Source organism: Ranitomeya imitator, chromosome 6 (assembly GCF_032444005.1).
Source record: "Ranitomeya imitator isolate aRanImi1 chromosome 6, aRanImi1.pri, whole genome shotgun sequence".
In the NCBI taxonomy this organism is placed as follows: domain Eukaryota; kingdom Metazoa; phylum Chordata; class Amphibia; order Anura; family Dendrobatidae; genus Ranitomeya; species Ranitomeya imitator.
The window spans coordinates 239,604,694-239,624,899 of NC_091287.1; the positions used below are offsets into that span (position 1 = coordinate 239,604,694).

At 40.4% G+C, this 20,206-nt stretch overlaps 1 protein-coding gene across 1 annotated transcript in view; it reads left to right on the forward strand.

The window, feature by feature from the left end:
- Nucleotides 1-20,206, forward strand: part of ADAMTS16 (ADAM metallopeptidase with thrombospondin type 1 motif 16) — a 325,150-nt gene that overhangs the window by 268,579 nt on the left and 36,365 nt on the right. Inside the window, exon 18 of the mRNA XM_069730514.1 lies at nucleotides 8,608-8,734. Within this exon, the coding sequence (XP_069586615.1) occupies nucleotides 8,608-8,734 (127 nt within the window). The remainder of the gene's footprint in view (nucleotides 1-8,607; nucleotides 8,735-20,206) is intronic.

A 20,206-nucleotide genomic window follows, 5' to 3' on the forward strand; every position in this document is an offset into this window, starting at 1 on the left:
GAGCTTCTTATGGGGCCATAATTAACGTTTGTGGAGCATTATATGGGGCAAGTGAATGTATGGGGCATCTTATGGGGCCATAATCAAGGTTTGGGCAGCACTATATGGGGCAAATATCTTTATGGAGCATCTTATGGGGCCATAATCAACATTTGAGAAGCATTATATTGGACAAATATGTCTATGGAGCATCTTATGGGCCATTATTAACCTTTGTGCAGGATTATATGGGGCATATTTTAATATGGAGCATCTTATGGGGCCATCATAAACTTTATGGAGCATAATATGGGGCTCCTGATTCAATATGGATATTCAAAACCACTTAACCTACTGATGTCTCGATTAATTTTACTTTTATTGGTATCTATTTTTACTTTTGACATTTACCGGTAGCTGCTGCATTTCCCACCCTAGGCATATACTCGAGTCACTAAGTTTTCCCAGTTTTTTGTGGCAAAATTAGGGGGGTCGGCTTATACTCGGGTCGGCTTCTACTCGAGTATATACGGTACTTTTTTTAACCTAGCATAGGGGAAAATTATGGAGTCACTTAATTCTGAGGAAAAAATTATGGAATCATGAAAAACAAACAAAAAACACTCCAAAACATCACTAGTATTTTGTTGCACCACCTCTGGCTTTCATAACAGCTTGCAGTCTCTGAGGCATGGACATAATGAGTGTCATACAGTACTCTTCATCAATCTGGCTCCAATTTTCTCTGATTGCTGTTACCAGATCAGCTTTGCAGGTTGGAGCATTGTCATGGACCATTTTCTTCAAACTTCCACCAAAGATTTTCCATTGGATTGAGATCCGGACTATTTGCAGGCCATGACATTGACCTTGTGTGTCTTTTTTCAAGGAATGTTTTCACAGTTTTTGCTCCATGGCAGGATGCATTATCATCTTAAAAATTATTTCATCATCCCCAAACATCCTTTCAATTGATGGGATAAGAAAAGTGTTCAAAATATCAACATAAACTTGTGCATTTATTGAAGATGTAATGACCGCCATCTCCCCAGTGCCTTTACCTGACATGCAGCCCCATATTATCAATGACTGTGGAAATTTGCATGTTCTCTTCAGGCAGTCATCTTTATAAATCTCATTGGAACGGCACCAAACAAAAGTTCCAGCATCATCACCTTGGCCAATGCAGATTTGTGATTCATCACTGAATATGATTCATCCACAGTCCACAATTGCTTTTCCTTAGCCCATTGTAACCTTGTTTTTTTCTGTTTAGGTGTTAATGATGACTTTCGTTTAGCTTTTCTGTATGTAAATCCCATTCCCTTTAGGCGGTTTATTAGGGTATGTACACACGCTGCGGATCTTGCTGCGGATCCACAGCGTTTCCGCAGCTGCGGGTCCGCAGTAGTTTCCCATGAGTTTAAATTACAAGGTAAATCTATGAGAAACAAAAAACGCTGTGCACTTGCTGCGGAAAAAAAGGCGTGGAAACACAGCGGTTTACATTCCGCAGCATGTCACTTCTTTCTGCGGATTCCGCAGCGGTTTTATAGCTGCTCCAATAGAAAACCGCAGTTGTAAAACCGCAGTGAAATCTGCAGAAAAACCGCGGTAAATCCACGGTAAATCCGAGATAAATCTGCAGCAAAAACGCAGCATTTTTGCCCTGCAGATTTATCAAATCTGCCGCGGAAAAATCCGCAGTGGACCATTCTACGTGTGCACATAGCCTTACAGTTCGGTCACAGATGTTGAAGCCAGTTTTCACACATTCTTTCCTCATTTGTTTTGTTGAGCATTTCCTGTTTTGGAGACACATTGCTTTAAGTTTCCGGTCTTGACACTTTGATGTCTTCCTTGGTCTACCAGTATGTTTGCCTCATACATTTTTAATTTTCAACTATTAATGGTAAATTCAAAGAAAATATTTATTTTCCTTATACTAAGGGCATGTTCATACATTCAATATTTGGTCAGTATTTTAGATCAGTGTTTGTAAGCAAAAACCAGGAGTGGGTGACAAATGCGGAAGTGGTGACGTGTTTCTTTTATACTTTTCCTTGTTCCACTCCAGGCTTTAACTTACAAATAATGATGTAAAATACTGACCAAATACTGAGCGTGTGAATGTGGCCTTATTGGCATTAAATAAACTACAGAGAAAGGGTTAATAGATATGATGCTTTAAGCCCTTCTTATAAGATCACTTTCCTGCCTACTATCTAGAACAGTCAAGTGGTTATCATAAATCTGCCAACTATGGAGAGAGGTGTCTCAAAGCAACTCTCTCGCCAAGAACTAATAAATAAAGATGTCGGCTCTATTTTATGATATGCACACAGTTATCATATCTTAGAAAGGACATAATGGTGGAGTTCAATGTCAGATCTCCATGCTGCTACAGCCAAAGAATTAGTCATATGTTGGAGCTGTTAAACAATTCTATGCTTCTTTCTCCATCGAGATTGAAGCTGGCCCTCACACAGAAAAACTTTTCGCTTTGTCTTTTGTTATACATTAAATCATTACATTTTGCGCAAAACTGATGACACAAGCCAATTTCTACATTTTTCTTTTTTTAGAATTATGTGCACACATAGTGTTTCAGCTTCAGAGTGGAACTATCCAAATCCTCCTCCAAATCTCAAAACTCCTCAAAAACTTTGAGTTTCTACTTTTATTTTATCCTGAAAATTCAGCAATAAATCAGAAAAGAGTGACCGCTCTCACTGGGGTTACAACAGTACATAAAGTTTTTTTCCTCCATCGGGATGGAGGAATAAAAGTTTTCTCTACTCTTGCAACCTTGTTGAATGCTGTCACTCTTTTCTGTATTATAATCAAACCCCCAAGAGAAAAAGTTATGAATCATGGAAGAAAATGAGAAAAAAAAAAAAGTGGAAAAATTAAAATTGATAGCACTGGGAATAGGTTTAGTGACAAAAACAAGATTTTATTTCTTGTAGCATTTTATTCTAGTTGTGATTTTTTTAATTTTTATTTTGTTGGGTCAGATGGATGGGAAAAAAAATTTTGATATGATTTCTGTTTATTAATCTTGCATTTTCATTAACAGTTTTTCATTTTTATGAGCTAACGTGGTTGCAGCAAAAATAATGTCATTCTTCCTTTTTTTCCTTTCTTTTTCAATTGACTTTTGATGTTGGATCAATTAATTGGCACAAAACTGCTCTATTTTATCAAATAATTGAGTGTGGACTCATGCTATGTAGGAAAGACCACTCACCAATTTCGGAGACTGATTTTGGAACATGTAGGAGATGTTACTAGGAAAGATGATAAGCCAGTAGTGAGAGATGTCTGCCTACACCATGGAGATGATGCCCGATGTTTGAGTTAATCTTGCATGCCTGATGTTTGAGTTAATCTTGCATTTTCATTAACAGTTTTTCATTTTTATGAGCTAACGTGGTTGCAGCAAAAATAATGTCATTCTTCCTTTTTTTCCTTTCTTTTTCAATTGACTTTTGATGTTGGATCAATTAATTGGCACAAAACTGCTCTATTTTATCAAATAATTGAGTGTGGACTCATGCTATGTAGGAAAGACCACTCACCAATTTCGGAGACTGATTTTGGAACATGTAGGAGATGTTACTAGGAAAGATGATAAGCCAGTAGTGAGAGATGTCTGCCTACACCATGGAGATGATGCCCGATGTTTGAGTTAATCTTGCATGCCTGATGTTTGAGTTAATCTTGCATTTTCATTAACAGTTTTTCATTTTTATGAGCTAACGTGGTTGCAGCAAAAATAATGTCATTCTTCCTTTTTTTCCTTTCTTTTTCAATTGACTTTTGATGTTGGATCAATTAATTGGCACAAAACTGCTCTATTTTATCAAATAATTGAGTGTGGACTCATGCTATGTAGGAAAGACCACTCACCAATTTCGGAGACTGATTTTGGAACATGTAGGAGATGTTAATAGGAAAGATGAAAAGCCAGTAGTGAGAGATGTCTGCCTACACCATGGAGATGATGCCCGATGTTTGAGATTTCAGGGAATGGAGGTTGACAATAGGGTTTTACGCAAGGAGGCTCAGTAGATTTTCCATTTTAAGTGTGAAACCACTGGGTTTAAATGATGCGATTTCATATGTCCCATTTATTTGAAAATTAGGGCTTGTACCGGCATCTTGGATAACATTGCCCCTAGTTATCTATTTACTTAATATACAGAAGATGGGGCATTTGGACTTCATCACTGTCCAGCTACTATATAACTGTCTAAGGGTCACTTCCGTCTGTCTGTCTGTCTGTCTTTCTGTCTGTCACAGATATTCATTGGTTGCGGCCTCTGTCTGTCATGGAAATCCAAGTCGCTGATTGGTCTCGCCTGCTGCCTGTCATGGCTGCCGCCACCAATCAGTGACGGCCACAGTCTGATTAGTCCCTCCCTACTCCCCTGCAGTCAGTGCCCGGCGCCCGCTCGATACTCCCTGCAGTCAGTGCCCACTCCATATTCCCCTCCAGTCACCGCGCACACAGGGTTAATGCCAGCGGTAACGGACCGCGTTATGCCGTGGGTAACTCACTCCGTTACCGCCACTATTAACCCTGTGTGACCAAGTTTTTACTATTGATGATGCGTATGCAGCATCAATAGTAAAAAGATCTAATGTTACAAATAATAATAATAATAATTAAAAAAAACGTTATTCTCACCCTCCGACGTGCGCGGTGTCCTCGGCAGTGCAAGTGGCAGGCTCCGCTGCCAAGGATGCTATGGGAGAAGGACCTTCCATGACATCACAGTCATATGACTGCAACGTCATTACAGGTCCTGCGCTCATACCAACCCTGGGACTGGAAGCTGCCGCGTGCACCGCACACAGGCGACAAGAATGCAAGGGGCCCCTCAGAAGGTTAGTATATGTTTATTTTTCATTTTAAGTCTTTTTTAACCCGTTACATACGTGTCTGGGCAATATACTATGTGGCTGGGCAATATACTATGTCTCTGTGCTATATACTACGTGGCTCTGTGCTGTATACTACGTCGCTGTGCAATATACTACGTGGCTGGGAAATATACTACGTGACTGGGCAATATACTACGTGACTGGGCAATATACTACGTGACTGGGCAATATACTAAGTTGCTGGGCAATATACTTTGTGACTGGGCAATATACTACGTGACTGGGCAATATACTACGTCATTGGGCAATATACTACGTGACTGGGCAATATACTACGTTGCTGGGCAATATAGTACGTGACTGGACAATATACTATGTGGCTGGGCAATATACTGCGTGGCTGGGCAATATACTACGTGGATGTGCAATATGCTAGGTGGTTGGGCAATATATGCCGCCCATGTGACCGGCACGCGACCAATCAGAAGCCGCGACGTCATTCTCATTCACAAAAACTCCTAATTCTAGGAATTAAGGACCTGCGAATGACGTCGCGGCTTCTGATTGGTCGCGTGCTGGTCACATGGGCGGCACGCGACCAATCAGAAGCCGGGACGTCATTCGCAGGTCCTAAAGGCACGCATTTTAAACAAAGAAGCCTCCCGGTTAGCAGCATGGTGTCCAGGGGCCGCCGGAGAGGTGAGCATATCAATATTTTTTATTTTAATTCTTTATTTTACACATCCCTATGGATCCCAGGGCCTGAAGGAGAGTTTCCTCTCCTTCAGACCCTGGGAACCATGAGAATACCTTCCGATACTTGATGTCCCATTGACTTGTATTGGTATCGGATATTTTCGGGTATCGGCCGATACTATCCGATACCGATACTTTCAAGTATCGGACGGTATCGCTCAACACTAATAATAAGTTCTCCTGATGAGTCGTCTATAGCTTGAACAACGAAACGCGTAGAGATTATAGGATGGAGAGTGAGTGTGAATTGTCACCTCACCCTATATATATTGTTGAGATGTTGGTTTATGTTTGTATTAGTCAGTCTCTTTATTATAATAATCTTTATTTTTAATAATAATAATAATAATAATAATAATCTCTTAATATCTTTCAGAGGGTGAATTGTGCCTACAGCTAGTTTTTAGATTTAATAAAGTTGAATTACATCTCATATCAGTGATATGTCTAATGGAGGGATAATTTATTGAATTTTTTAGTGATTTCTAGGTGTAAAAAGAGCATTAGAGTGCTCTCTGTACGGTCCTCTTATATATTTCTACATTGTAATAAGATCGCGTGTAAGCCTTCATTTTTCCTAACTAAAAAAACCCAATTGTGATAATCTGTCTTGGTATTGCAGGTCACTCATTCCCTTAATAACCTTGGTCACTCTTCTCTGCACCTGCTCAAGTTCAGCTATGTCTTTCTTATACAGCAGAGACCAAAATTGTACTCAGTATTCTAGGTGTGGTAGTATCGGAGAATTATATGTAGGCAAACCTATGTTCTTGTCACAATCATCTATGCCTCTTTTAATACATCCCATTATTTTATATGCCTTAGCAGCAGCTGCCTGCCACTGATTTGTTGAGTTTGCAATTCACCCATTTGACCAAGTCTTTCAGTGACAGTTTTGCCATGTGTTCTACAATTTAGTGCATAATTGTACATTTTATTTAATCTGTCCAAGGGCATAACCTTATATTTATCTACATTAAACGTATTTTGCCATTTCTCAGCACAAGCCTCCAGCTTATATAAAATAGTCTGTAACATTGTTATTGACCTCTGTGTTGATTACTCTGCAGAGTTTAAAATAATTTGCAAATATTGAGATTGTAATCTGCATGCCCTCAACAAGGTCATTAATGAATGTTAAAAAGAGGACCCACTACTGACTCCTGTTAACTGTGACCCAACCTTTAATAATCATTTTACAAATCAACCTTTTGTATGGCACCATATCAAACGCCTTTGAAATGTCCCTATAGACAGCATCCACTGTATTTCCCCTGTCTTTTCTGGAACTTACCTCCTCATAGAAGCTGATCAGATTAGTTACAGGACTAATCCCTCATAAACCCATGTTGATTCTGGGTCATGAGATTATCATTACTGAGATTCTTTGGGATAGCATTTCTTCGAAGTAGAAAGTAAACTTATTGGCCTATAATTTCTAGGCTTAAATTTTATTCCCTTTTTTAATATTTGCACCACATTTGTTATGCACTAGACCTTGTTGTTATTCAATCTGTGGATATTAAAAATAATGGTCTCTATCACAGTACTTAATTCATGCAGTACTTGGGTGTGCATACCATTCGGGCATGGGAATTTGCCTACTCTTGTTCTTTTGAGGCAGCGCCGTACTTCCTGCTCTGATAAGTAGGTGGCATTTAATGGAGAATTTATAGTATCCCTGATCATGTGGTCTGCCATGGGATTTTCTTGTGTAAATACTGCAGATAAATAGGCATTTACTAGATTTACCCCACAAAACTAAAATCAAATTTATTTGCATACTGCATCAACAGTAAGTCAGGCATTCTCAACAGGCATTATTAAAAACAACTCTTTCTGCTGTTTTTTGCAGTCTCTAGATATTTCAAATACACATTTTGGAAGCACCGTAAATAAGAATTACCTCAAGTAGAGATTTTGAAAATAGGTAGAAATAATGCATAGTCATAACTATTCATTAGCAACAATTTACCAGTACCAGAGAATGCCTTTAATCAGCTCGCTAATATTTTCTTAAATCTGATACCTCCAATGCCTTTTATAAATATCTATTTTTAGGCACTAACCACTGTTATAATTAACTTTATTTTAAAATTCCTACCATTCTCTCTATGCAGCTAATCACCATATTTTTTTTGTATTACTTCACTTCCTGTGACATTTTGTTCAAGGTGAGTGTCAAATGGGACGTGACAGTAGTATGGTAATGCTGTCACATCCCCACAGCTTCACTCACCTTTTCTGAAGTGATGTTTTCTGGGGGTGGCGCTGTGGTCACTTACCTCAGCTTCTTTCACTGCAGTCTCTTGGTGATGTCTGGAATCAGTTGCTGTGATGGAGGCAGGGTAAGTGACAGCAGCAGTGACTCTCAGCTTCTGTAACTGCCCTAAAAATAGGGCGCCCTTCATTTCCGGTGTGGTGATAGAAACTGTTGGATGAAGCTGTTGATACTTACCTTTTTCTGTCACTGCCCTTGATGACGTCTTATTTCAGTGAAATAGGTGGTGAGAACATAAGCTGTAGGGCAAGGATGGCAGAAGTAGCATGGATGCTGTGAAAAAAGCTGCAGTCACTTCTCCCTGCCTCCATCATCGTGATTGACCCCCAGACATTATCATGGGACGGTAGTGAAAGAATCCCACTGACGTCATCCTGTTTGGGGGGTGATAAAAGTTGCGTGTAATTGACTCCAGGACCTTTCTCCTCTGACAACCCATTTGAGATTCCCATTAAATGAAACATCAAAGGAAGCAAAGTAAAAAGGTTAAAAAAAAACTAAAAACAACAACCCAGATATAGATATTAGCAGAATAGAGAGAATAGTAGTGGATTTTAAAATAAAGCAAATAGTGGTTAAAGTTTAAAAATATTTATAAGGGATACTATGCTCATCAAAGGTAAAAAGTATCCTAGATTTGTAATTAAAATCTGTCTAATTGTGGGAAAATAATAAGATGCAGGTTGTTTGTCCTATTGCAGGTTACATGAACACCAAAGACGCATGCTACAAAGATCTGCGGATTCAAGTCAATACTTCATTCTGTAATGCAAAGAATCAACCTATTACAGGACGGGTGCCCTGCAACTTACAAGCTTGTACCCCTGGGTAAGTCACAAATCTGCACATATAATAAAGGAAGTCATGAAATAGTGTTAAAATAACTTGGACTTCTAGCAGATAGCTTTTAGTGCTTGTGGCTGTGGCCCCAAAAGCACAGACTAAATAATCTTCAAGCACACAGTTACTTATTATCTACAGATTTGTAATTATATTAGTTCAACCTCAACCACCTCCTTAACTTTGCTATTGTGGAGTAACTACTAATGTTCTAACATTAAGCAACTATGTGAATATCTTCATATCAGAGATATTGAGAAATCATTTTTTTTTAGAATTACAATGTTAATAAATTATTTTATTGAAGAATAAGCCATCAATGCCAGATTGGTAGGGATTCATCTCCTGGCACACTCTCGATCGGCTGTTTAAAGGGGCCACGTCACTCACAAGAACACTACAATTGACATTGCTCTGTATATCTGAATACTGTCTCTTTAGTAGCCGCTCTGTTGGGTATTGTACTGTACTCCTATTTGCTTTAATGCAATGCAGATCAATGTATGAATTGCAGCACCCTCGTCAAACTTCTGGTGCCTAGTGTTGAACCCCACCAATCTGATATTGATAGCTTATCCTAATGCCTCACTCACACGTCAGTATTTGGTCAGTAATTTGCATCAGTGTTTGAATGCCAAAATCAGAATTGGAAGTTACAAAGAAAAACTATAGTTGAAAGCTTGACACCTGTTCTGTGTTTTGGAGACACTCCTGATTTTGGCCTACCATTACTGTTGAAATACTATGAAAAATACTAATGTATGAATGAATCCTTACTATATTCCAATAATTTCGAAATGTCAATAAGGCCAAGTGAATTTTTACCCCAGACGCCAGTACATAAGAATCAGAGTGTTGTGAGGATGTTCGAAGTAGAAAAGGGGAGGAGCTAAGATTAATTTTTGGCAATGCCATAAATGACTAGTGTAAAATAAATTTTCCAATTTGAGCACAGTTACAGAAGAAAATTAAAAAAGAATCCTGTACAATTCCTGTACCCCTCCAAGCGCTTGGATGAAGCATAGTTTTGAGGTTGTCTAATGTTTCATTATCTAATGGTATAGTAGAGGACAGCAGGACAAATGACAATACATGACTGGACTGTTGAAAATAAAGATGTTTTGTGAGCAACACATCAGCAAGCAGTGAGCTGTTGGCAAAACAAAATCTCGGTATAGTCATTTTTGTGCAGGAAACCAATTCACAAGTGTCAGATTTGTTGCAGAAATGTCTATAACTAAAAGTCAGCTTCTATGCATGAGAATGGGGCTCATTCTGCAACACTTACATGGATTTCTACAGGGCTCACTTAGATGATAAGAACAGAAGCCTAGATTTCTGAAATTTGTCCATCTGGTGTGAATATCCTAATAGCTAGAACTTCATATGACTATTTCAGTTTATGAAACCCATCAAAAAGAAATGATGTAACTGGTCAAATATAAAGAAAATCAATGTAAACTTTATTAAATAGCAATTAAAAACACATAACATAACATCAGACCAAAAATGGGAAAGAGGGTGAAACTAGAACACCAAATACACTCTGCGTGATACATAGGTGACTGACACCCACACCCGGTATGAACACCAAACTCCCGGTAGCTATATATAGATATCCGAATATGTATTAAATCCAATATATGGACTGATACCAGCCGTAGCTGCTATAAGCACAATGGCGTAACACAATCTCCTGCTCTCCTAGCACTATCCGCCTAAGGGCCAAAACATAAGCGCCGTAAAGTCAGCAGTAATTACCTCTATATTGGGGGTACCAGGGTAAGGTGGGCGTCCGGGTGAAAGCGTCTGCCCCAGGGGTGTCAGTCACCTATGTATCACGCAGAGTATATTTGGTGTTCTAGTTTCACCCTCTTTCCCATTTTTGGTCTGATGTTATGTTATGTGTTTTTAATTGCTATTTAATAAAGTTTACATTGATTTTCTTTATATTTGACCAGTTACATCATTTCTTTTTGATGGGTTTCATATTGCTATATATGATGATGGGTCTGCTAAGTCCTAATGGACACTTGATCTAAAAATAATATGCGGCAGTTTACTGGGATCATGTGCCTTGGTCATGTTTGCTTTATATGGCTATTTCAGTTTATGTAGATTCATGAACACAACTAGTGGTCACTCAAGAAAGGACGTGCTCTGAGTATATGAATGCTATGCACCCCAAATAAACTATCACCTTTATATATGATGAATACATAAACATTTGTGAACGGAACTTACATTAAGTATATACCTAGATCTAAAGATTGTGTAATGATTAACAATTATGTTTCTATTTTCAGTCATTTTTTTTACAATTGAGATCAGCTACCTTGGTTATAGACATAACATTACAACTGTTATTTTCGCACCCTTTTTTAAATATGTTCCAAGTTTCCTATTAAACTAAGGGTTTCTGAGATGCTCTTTCTGCTGTCAATCCTTTTGAATTACATATCTGACCATGCAAAGATAATATTTCACAAGTTGAAAAATAAGACTGACATTAGGTCAAGTAAACCAGTTTAATATTTTAATAAAAACTGACGAAGTGTAGACAGCAGAAAGCAGCATCGGCGTATTTTGGAAGAGATTTAGAAATGGACATATGCTGTCACTAATCAGACATCTGCTAGTTACCTTAGTGAGCACTGGGCCCAGTGGGGCTTTAAGAGCCTTTAGTAATGCAGGAGACATAGATAATTTATGATAGCGGTGTTACACGGCATATTTTATAATTCACTTGAGACAGATATATTTGTCGTTCTTAAATAAATCCCACTGATGTCATAATCCTTCGGCTGCACAGCAAAAATGTTTGCATCAACTCAAATCAAGACAGAAATGGAAACAGGTCTGGTGACTGAATTCTCCACAAGCACTTCTACAGTTTTTCCCAGGTTCCTCACTTTCTTTATGTCCACTGGATTGGTTTCTTAGCTCTCTGACTTAGAAGTTTCAGGAACATCTGGATGACAACTAATTTTTAAACTATTACATCCCTACAAGAGTTTTCACCCAACTTTCTAAGAGCTCAAATGTTAAAGTGACCATAAAAGAGACTGAATTCTTGGTTCCTTCAGAAGATAAATCGCTGCCAAGTGTCTACCGCTCTCAACAATGAAAATATATTCGCCCAAAGGTTAGGGTTGGGGAGAGGACGCTAGGTGGATTAGTTTTTAGCCTGAATCAGTGTTACATCCCAATCTTGCCAGTATATAACTAGATATATTTACATTTAAAGGGGTTTCCACTTCATAACAAAACACTGTACATGTAATTGAGCTCATGTTGTAAAGACCCACAAATTACTAATATATTTATTTCCAAAGGTGCCAAAATCTTCAACTATCAGTACTGGAACCTGCAGTCCCGCTTAGTTCTCCACACAGGAGCGTTTTTTTTGTTGGGATATCGTCAGAGGTATATTTGCAGGAGATTGGCTTACTGGTTCTTTTTCTGTCATCATAAGACCGAGAAATTGACTTGGCCATTGAAATGAGGCAGTGAGCCAGCTCCTTTCACAAACCGGAGTGCCGACAGAGCAAATCCTCTCATTTGCTGAACACAAACTGGAAGTGGAGAATTGGGAAACTTTTGGAAATACAAATTATATTAGTAAAGTATATTGATATTAGGCTAAACTATTTTGGGGGGATTATTGGACTTTTTTTTTTATAAATTTGTATTCTATTTTTTTAAGAGCTGGGATTAGCAAAAATAGTAATTCCGTAATAGGTCTTAATTTAATTTGTTGACCACATTCATTCACTATGACGTTAAATTAACATGTTAATTTTATTAGTTAGGCTGACCCCTTTTTTTTTTTTTTTTTTCGCTTGACGACTCTACCACAGCAGCACAGATTATGTCAGTGACCCATGTCTAAGGCAAAGAGAGAGAGAGAGACATAGAGAGAGACACAGACAGATGGAGAGACAGAGAGATACACACAGATGGAGAGACAGAGAGCAAGAGAGAGACAAACAGACAGAAAGACAGTCAGAGAGTGTGAGACTGGCAGACAGATACACAGGCAGAGAGAGAGAAAAAGAGAGGTAGACAGAGAGACAGACAGGGAGAGAGATGCCGTATTGGGGTCACTGACATACTCTGTGCTGCTGTGGTGAGTCGCTGACATACTCTGTGCTGCTGTAGCAGGGTCTCTGGATGGGCCTGTGTACATATGAGTGGTTGATGAATTGTCTGTATTATGAGGAAAATGTGTGGGCAGGCCTTTCCTTGGTTTCTCTGGCCTAGAGCATGAAAATAAGACTCTGCCTACCGTCCTGCCTAAGAGCAGAGGCTTCTCATTAAATGAAAACTTCTAACACTAATTACCAGCCTCTTTGCACCGGCAGAGGAAAAATGATGACGAGAGATAGTCCTCAATACAGTATAATGTAGGTCCCAAATAGTACATATGGTACAATGCACTGACCATGGTCCTTAATAGAGTATAATACAGCCCCTTTGAGTATACTATTACTGCAGCCCCCTCATAGAGTATAATGCAGCCCCCCTCAGAGTATAATGCAGCACCACACACAGTATAATGTAGCCCCCTCATAGAGCATAATGCAGCCCCCTCACAGTATAATGCACCCCCTCAGAGTATACTGCAGCCCCCTTCAGAGTATATTGCAGGCCCCTAAGAGTATACTGCAGCCCCCTCAGAGTATGCTGCAGCCTCCTCAGAATATAATGCAGCCCCCCTCACAGTATAATGCAGCCACCTCAGAGTATACTGCAGCCCCCTCATAGAGTATAATGCAGACCCCTCAGAATTTAATGCAGCCCCACACACAAAGAGTATACTACAGCCCCCCCCACACACTGTATAAAGCAACCCCCACACACAGTATAATGCAATCACACACAATACTGTATAATGTAGCCTGTATAGTGCAGACACACACACTATAATGCATACACACACAATACTTACCTCTCCTCCTCATTCCCCGTTGCTCTGGCTTCTGAAGAGCTTCTCAGCATCTCATCAGCTCCACTCCTGACACATGCTGAGGCAGAGGGGAAGAGATGGGAGAGGGAGCATCACATGACGCTCTCTCCTACATCACTGCTTTCAACTGCATCAGGGACCCCACAGCGTCACACCAATGGCTGAGGGCCCCTGGAGGAGCAGGGGCCCTAGGCAGCTGCTTGGTCTGCCTGGACCTAATGTCTGCCCTGATTATTATTATACCACTCTATGCCTATGAAGCTACATTCTCAATGTAATAGAAAACCCTGGTATGTGTGTGTGTAAAGTGTATGTATAAGTGTGGAATGTGTATGGTATGTTCATATACATATGTGCAATGTACCTCTGTTATATAGTTTAATATATGTGTTATGTATTATATTTGTATATGGTGCCTTAATTGTTAGCACTCTTGCTTTGCATCCCTGGGGTCAAATCCCACCAAGGACAATGTCTGCAAGGAGTTTGTATGTTTCCCCTTGTTTGTGTGTCTTTCCTCCAGTTCCTCCCACACTCCAAAGAAATACTGATAGGCAGTTTAGCTTATGAGTTCCAGTGAGGACAGTGATGATGATGTCTGTAAAGCACTATGGAATTAAAGGCGCTCTATAAATGAGTAATATACTGGTTATTCCACATTCTTATATTGGTGAAATTGCACAGTACTTGTAAACTACTAACAACTTTGCAATTAACTTGTTATTAACCCATTTCTGCCATCCGACGTGCTATTCCGTCCATGTGACCTGGAACTAAATCCCCATGGACGGAACAGTACGTCATTATCGATCGGCTGTGCACACGGGGGGTGTGCGGCCAATCAGGGCCGGGTGTCAGCTGATTCTCACAGCTGACACCCAGCATTAAGTGCCAGGCACTTTAACCCCCAGAACACTGCGGTCAAACACTGCAATAAAGCATAGGGGCTGACAGCCTCTGCCTTTGGATCTGAGATCCCAATCGCTACCATGGGGACACGTTGTCATCATGACAACATCCGGGTCTCCAGAGCTGAGAGACTTCCTATCATGCACAGTGCATGTCAGGAAGTCTCTAAGGTTAGTGCACAGAAGCTGCCATGCTATAGAAGTGATCAGCCTGTAGAAAATGAGTGTCACATAGTGGGACAAAGTTGAAAAAAAAGTATGATTTAAAAAAAATTGAAATCATTTTTTAAAAATATTTTACAAAATAATAAAAATAATAATAAATAAATATTTATTCTATCCATAAAAATATATCTGAGTGAAAAAAACAGTAAAATTACACATATTTGGTATCCACACATCCGTAACGGCCTGCCCTATAAAACTGTCCCACTAGTTAACCCCTTTAGCAAACACCATAAATATCATCATATTTATCATCATACCACTGAACAAAAAGTGGAATAAGGCTACGTTCACATTAGCGTTGTGCGGGGCTGCATCGGGCACAGCCGCGGCGATGCATGCGCCATGCGCCCCTATAATTAACATGGGGGCGCATAGACATGCGTTGTCTTGCGTTTTGTGATGCATGCGTCTTTTTGGCGCAACAGAAAACACTGCATGATTCAGTTTTTTCTGCGCCAAAAATCATGAAAAAATGAACGCATGCGTCACAAAAAGCTGCGTTTTGCATGCATTTTTGCATGCGTTGTGCGTTGCGTCGCCGACACAGCACCGCACAGCACAAATGTGAACGTAGCCTAACACGCGATCGAAAAGACAGATATAAATAAACATGATACCTCTGAAAACATCATCTTGTCCTGCAAAAACCAAGCTGCCATATAGCTCCATCACCAGAAAAATAAAAAAGTTATAGCTGTCAGAATAAAGTGATGCAAAACTATTTATTTTTTATGTAAAATAGTTTGTATTGTATAAAAGCGCCAAAACATAAAATAAGATATAAATGAGGTATCGATGTCATCATACTGACCCGAAGAATAAAACTGTTTTATCAATTTTACCACACGCAGAACGGTATAAACGCCTCCCTCAAAAGAAATTAATGAATTTCTGGTTTTTCTTCATTTTGCCTCACAAAAATTGGAATAAAAAGTGATCAAAAAATGTCATGTACCCAAAAATGGTACCAATAAAAACGTCAACTCGTCCCGCAAAAAATGAGACCTCACATGACACTGTGGACCAAAATCTGGAAAAATTATTGCTATCAAAATATGGTGATGCAAAAAATAGTGTCTTTTAGTGTGTGATAGCTGCCAAACATAAAAACCCGCTATAAATAGTAAATCCAACCCCCCTTTATCACCTCCTTAGTTAGGGAAAAATAATGATAAAATAAAAAAATATATTTATTTCCATTTTCCCATTAGGGTTAGGGTGGGGGCTAAAGTTAGGATTACGGTTATGGTTAGGATTAGGGTTAGGGTTGGGATTAGGGTTAGGGGTGTGTTAGGGTTAGGTTTGTGGTTATGGTTATGGTTAGGGTTGGGATTAGGGTTAGGGTTGGGATTAGGGTTAGGGGTGTGTTGGGGTTAGGGATGGAGTTAGAATTGGGGGGTTTCCACTGTTTAGGCACATCAGAGGCTCTCCAAACGCGACATGATGCCTGCAGACCATTTCATCAAAGTCTACATTCCAAAACGTCACTACTTCCCTTCCAAGCACCGACGTGTGCCCATATAGTAGTTTTCTCCCAGTAGTATCAGCATACTCAGGACAAATTGGACAACAACTTTAGGGGTCTAACTTCTCCTGCTACCCTTGGGAAAATAAAAAATTGGGAACTAAATATTATGTTTGTGGAAAAAATATGATTTTTTTATTTTCACACCCGGGCTCTATAAACTTTAGTGAAACACCTGGGGGTTTAAAGTTCTCACCACACATCTAGATAAGCTTCTTTGGGGGTGTAGTTTCCAAAATGGGGTCACTTGTGGGGGGTTTCCACTGTTTAGGCACATCAGGTGCTCTCCAAACTTGACATCGTGTCTGATGTGAATTCCAGCCAATTTTGCATTGAAAAAGTCAAACAGCGCTCCTTCCCTTCCGAGCTCTGCCATGCGCCCAAACAGTGGTTTACCCCACATGTGGGGTATCAGCGTATTCAGGAAAAATTGCACAACAACTTTTGGGGTCCAATTTCTCCTGCTACCCTTGGCAAAATAAAAAATTGGAGATTAAATGATCATGTTTGTGGAAAAAATATGATATTTTTATTTTCACTCCCAGGGGTTATAAACATTAGTGAAACACCTGCGGGTTCAAATTTCTCACCACACATCTAGATAAGTTCCTTGGGCGGTCTAGTTTCTAAAATGGGGTCACTTGTGGGTGGTTTACATTGTTTAGGCACATCAGGGGCTCTCCAAGAGCGACATGGTGTCCGATCTCAATTCCAGCCAATTTTGCAATAAAAAAGTCAAACAGCACTCTGTTGTGAATTCTGTTATCGAACTCCCTCCTGTGGTCATGAATGGTACTTCGGCGAGTTCTGTCCATGGACTCCCTCTGGTGGCTGTGAGTGGAGCTGCTGCTTCTGAGGTTCCTTCCACAGGTGTCTCAGTTTATTCTTTGGCTGGCTGCTCTATTTAACTCCACTCAGATCATTACTCCATGCCAGCTGTCAATGTTCTTGTACTGGTTCAGTTCGGTCTTGGATCTTTCTGGTGACCTGTCTACTCCAGCAGAAGCTAAGTCCCTGCTAGTTTATTATTTGTTCATTGTTTTCTTGTCCAGCTTGCTATTATGATTTTGCCGTGCTAGCTGGAAGCTCTGGGATGCAGAGTGGCACCTCCGCACCGTGAGTCGGTGCGGAGGTCTTTTTGCACACTCTGCGTGGTCTTTTTGTAGTTTTTTGTGCTGACCGCAAAGATACCTTTCCTATCCTCAGTCTGTTTAGTAAGTCTGGCCTCCCTTTGCTGAAACCTGTTTCATTTCTGTGTTTTCTGTGTTTCATCTTAACTCACAGTCAATATATGTGGGGGTCTTCCTTGTCCTTTGGTAGTTTAACCATCAGGTCTTTTCGGGTGCTCCTAACCACCAGGTCCATAACAGTACAGCTGGCCCAAAGTATTAATGCATCTCAATAGAGGGATAAGAGAAGTTCTGAGACCATTTTTTTTTCTCTGCAGCGTGTTTTGTCTTTCTTTTCCCCATAACCTCTGGGTGGTTCAGGACACAGGTGTAGATATGGACATTCAAGGTCTGTCCTCTTGTGTGGATCATCTCACTGCAAGGATACAAAACATTCAAGATTTTGTGGTTCAGAATCCGATGTTAGAGCCTAGAATTCCTATTCCTGATTTGTTTTCTGGGGATAGATCTAGGTTCCTGAATTTCAAAAATAATTGTAAACTGTTTCTTGCTTTGAAACCCCGCTCCTCTGGTGACCCCGTTCAACAAGTAAAGATCATTATTTCTTTGTTGCGTGGTGACCCTCAAGACTGGGCATTTTCCCTTGCGCCAGGAGATCCTGCATTGCGTGATGTAGATGCGTTTTTTTCTGGCGCTTGGATTGCTTTATGATGAACCAAATTCAGTGGATCAGGCAGAAAAAATCTTGCTAGCTTTGCGTCAGGGTCAGGATGAGGCGGAGGTATATTGTCAGAAGTTTAGAAAGTGGTCTGTGCTTACTCAGTGGAATGAGTGTGCCCTGGCGGCAATTTTCAGAAAGGGTCTTTCTGAAACCCTTAAAGATGTCATGGTGGGATTTCCCACGCCTGCTGGTCTGAATGAGTCTATGTCCTTGGCCATTCAGATCGATCGGCGCTTGCGGGAGCGCAAAGCTGTGCACCTTTTGGCGGTATTCTCTGAGCATAGGCCTGAGCCTATGCAATGTGATAGGACTTTGACCAGAGCTGAACGGCAAGAACACAGACGTCGGAATGGGCTGTGTTTTTACTGTGGTGATTCCACTCATGCTATCTCCGATTGTCCTAAGCGCACTAAGCAGTTTGCTAGGTCTGCCACCATTGGTACGGTACAGTCTAAATTTCTATTGTCCGTTACTCTGATTTGCTCTTTGTCATCCTATTCTGTTATGGCATTTGTGGATTCAGGCGCTGCCCTGAATTTGATGGACTTGGAGTTTGCCAGGCGCTGTGGTTTTTTCTTGGAGCCCTTGCAGTATCCTATTCCATTGAGAGGAATTGATGCTACGCCTTTGGCCAAGAATAAGCCTCAGTACTGGACTCAATTGACCATGTGCATGGCTCCTGCACATCAGGAGGATATTCGCTTTTTGGTGTTGCATAATCTGCATGATGTGGTCGTTTTGGGGTTGCCATGGCTACAGGTCCATAATCCAGTTTTGGATTGGAAATCTATATTTGTGTCCAGCTGGGGTTGTCAAGGGGTACATGGTGATGTTCCATTGTTTTCAATTTCGCCTTCCGCTCCTTCTGAAGTCCCTGAATTTTTGTCGGATTACCGGGATGTAATTGATGAGCAAAAAACCAGTGCCCTACCTCTCCATAGGGATTGCGATTGTGCTATTAATTTGATTCCTGGTAGTAAGTTTCCTAAGGGCCGACTGTTCAATTTATCTGTGCCAGAGCACGCCGCTATGCGGAGTTATATAAAGCAATCCTTGGAGAAAGGTCATATTCGCCAGTCGTCATCACCGTTGGGAGCAGGGTTCTTTTTTGTGGCCAAGAAGGATGGTTCTTTGAGACCTTGTATTGATTACCGCCTTCTTAATAAGATCACAGTCAAATTTCAGTACCCTTTGCCGCTGCTGTCTGATTTGTTTGCTCGGATTAAGGGGGCTAGTTGGTTCACCAAGATAGATCTTCGAGGGGCGTATAATCTTGTGCGTATTAAACAGGGCGATGAATGGAAAACAGCATTTAATACGCCCGAGGACCATTTTGAGTACCTGGTTATGCCATTCGGGCTTTCTAATGCTCCATCTGTATTTCAGTCCTTTATGCATGACATCTTCCGAGAGTACCTATATAGATTCATGATTGTGTATTTGGATGATATTTTGGTCTTTTTGGATGATTGGGAGTCTCATGTAAAGCAGGTCAGAATGGTGTTCCAGGTCCTTCGTGCGAATTCCTTGTTTGTGAAGGGGTCAAAGTGTCTCTTTGGAGTTCAGAAGGTTTCATTTTTGGGTTTCATTTTTTCCTCTTCTACTATCGAGATGGACCCTGTTAAAGTTCAGGCCATTTATGATTGGACTCAGCCGACATCTGTGAAGAGCCTGCAGAAGTTCCTGGGCTTTGCTAATTTTTACCGTCGCTTCATCGCTAATTTTTCTAGTGTTGCTAAACCGTTGACTGATTTGACCAAGAAAGGTGCTGATGTGGTCAATTGGTCCTCTGCGGCTGTAGAGGCTTTTCAGGAGTTGAAGCGTCGTTTTTTTTCTGCCCCTGTGTTGTGTCAGCCAGATGTTTCGCTCCCGTTTCAGGTCGAGGTTGATGCTTCTGAGATTGGAGCAGGGGCTGTTTTGTCGCAAAGAAGTTCTGATGGCTCGGTGATGAAACCATGTGCCTTCTTTTCTAGAAAGTT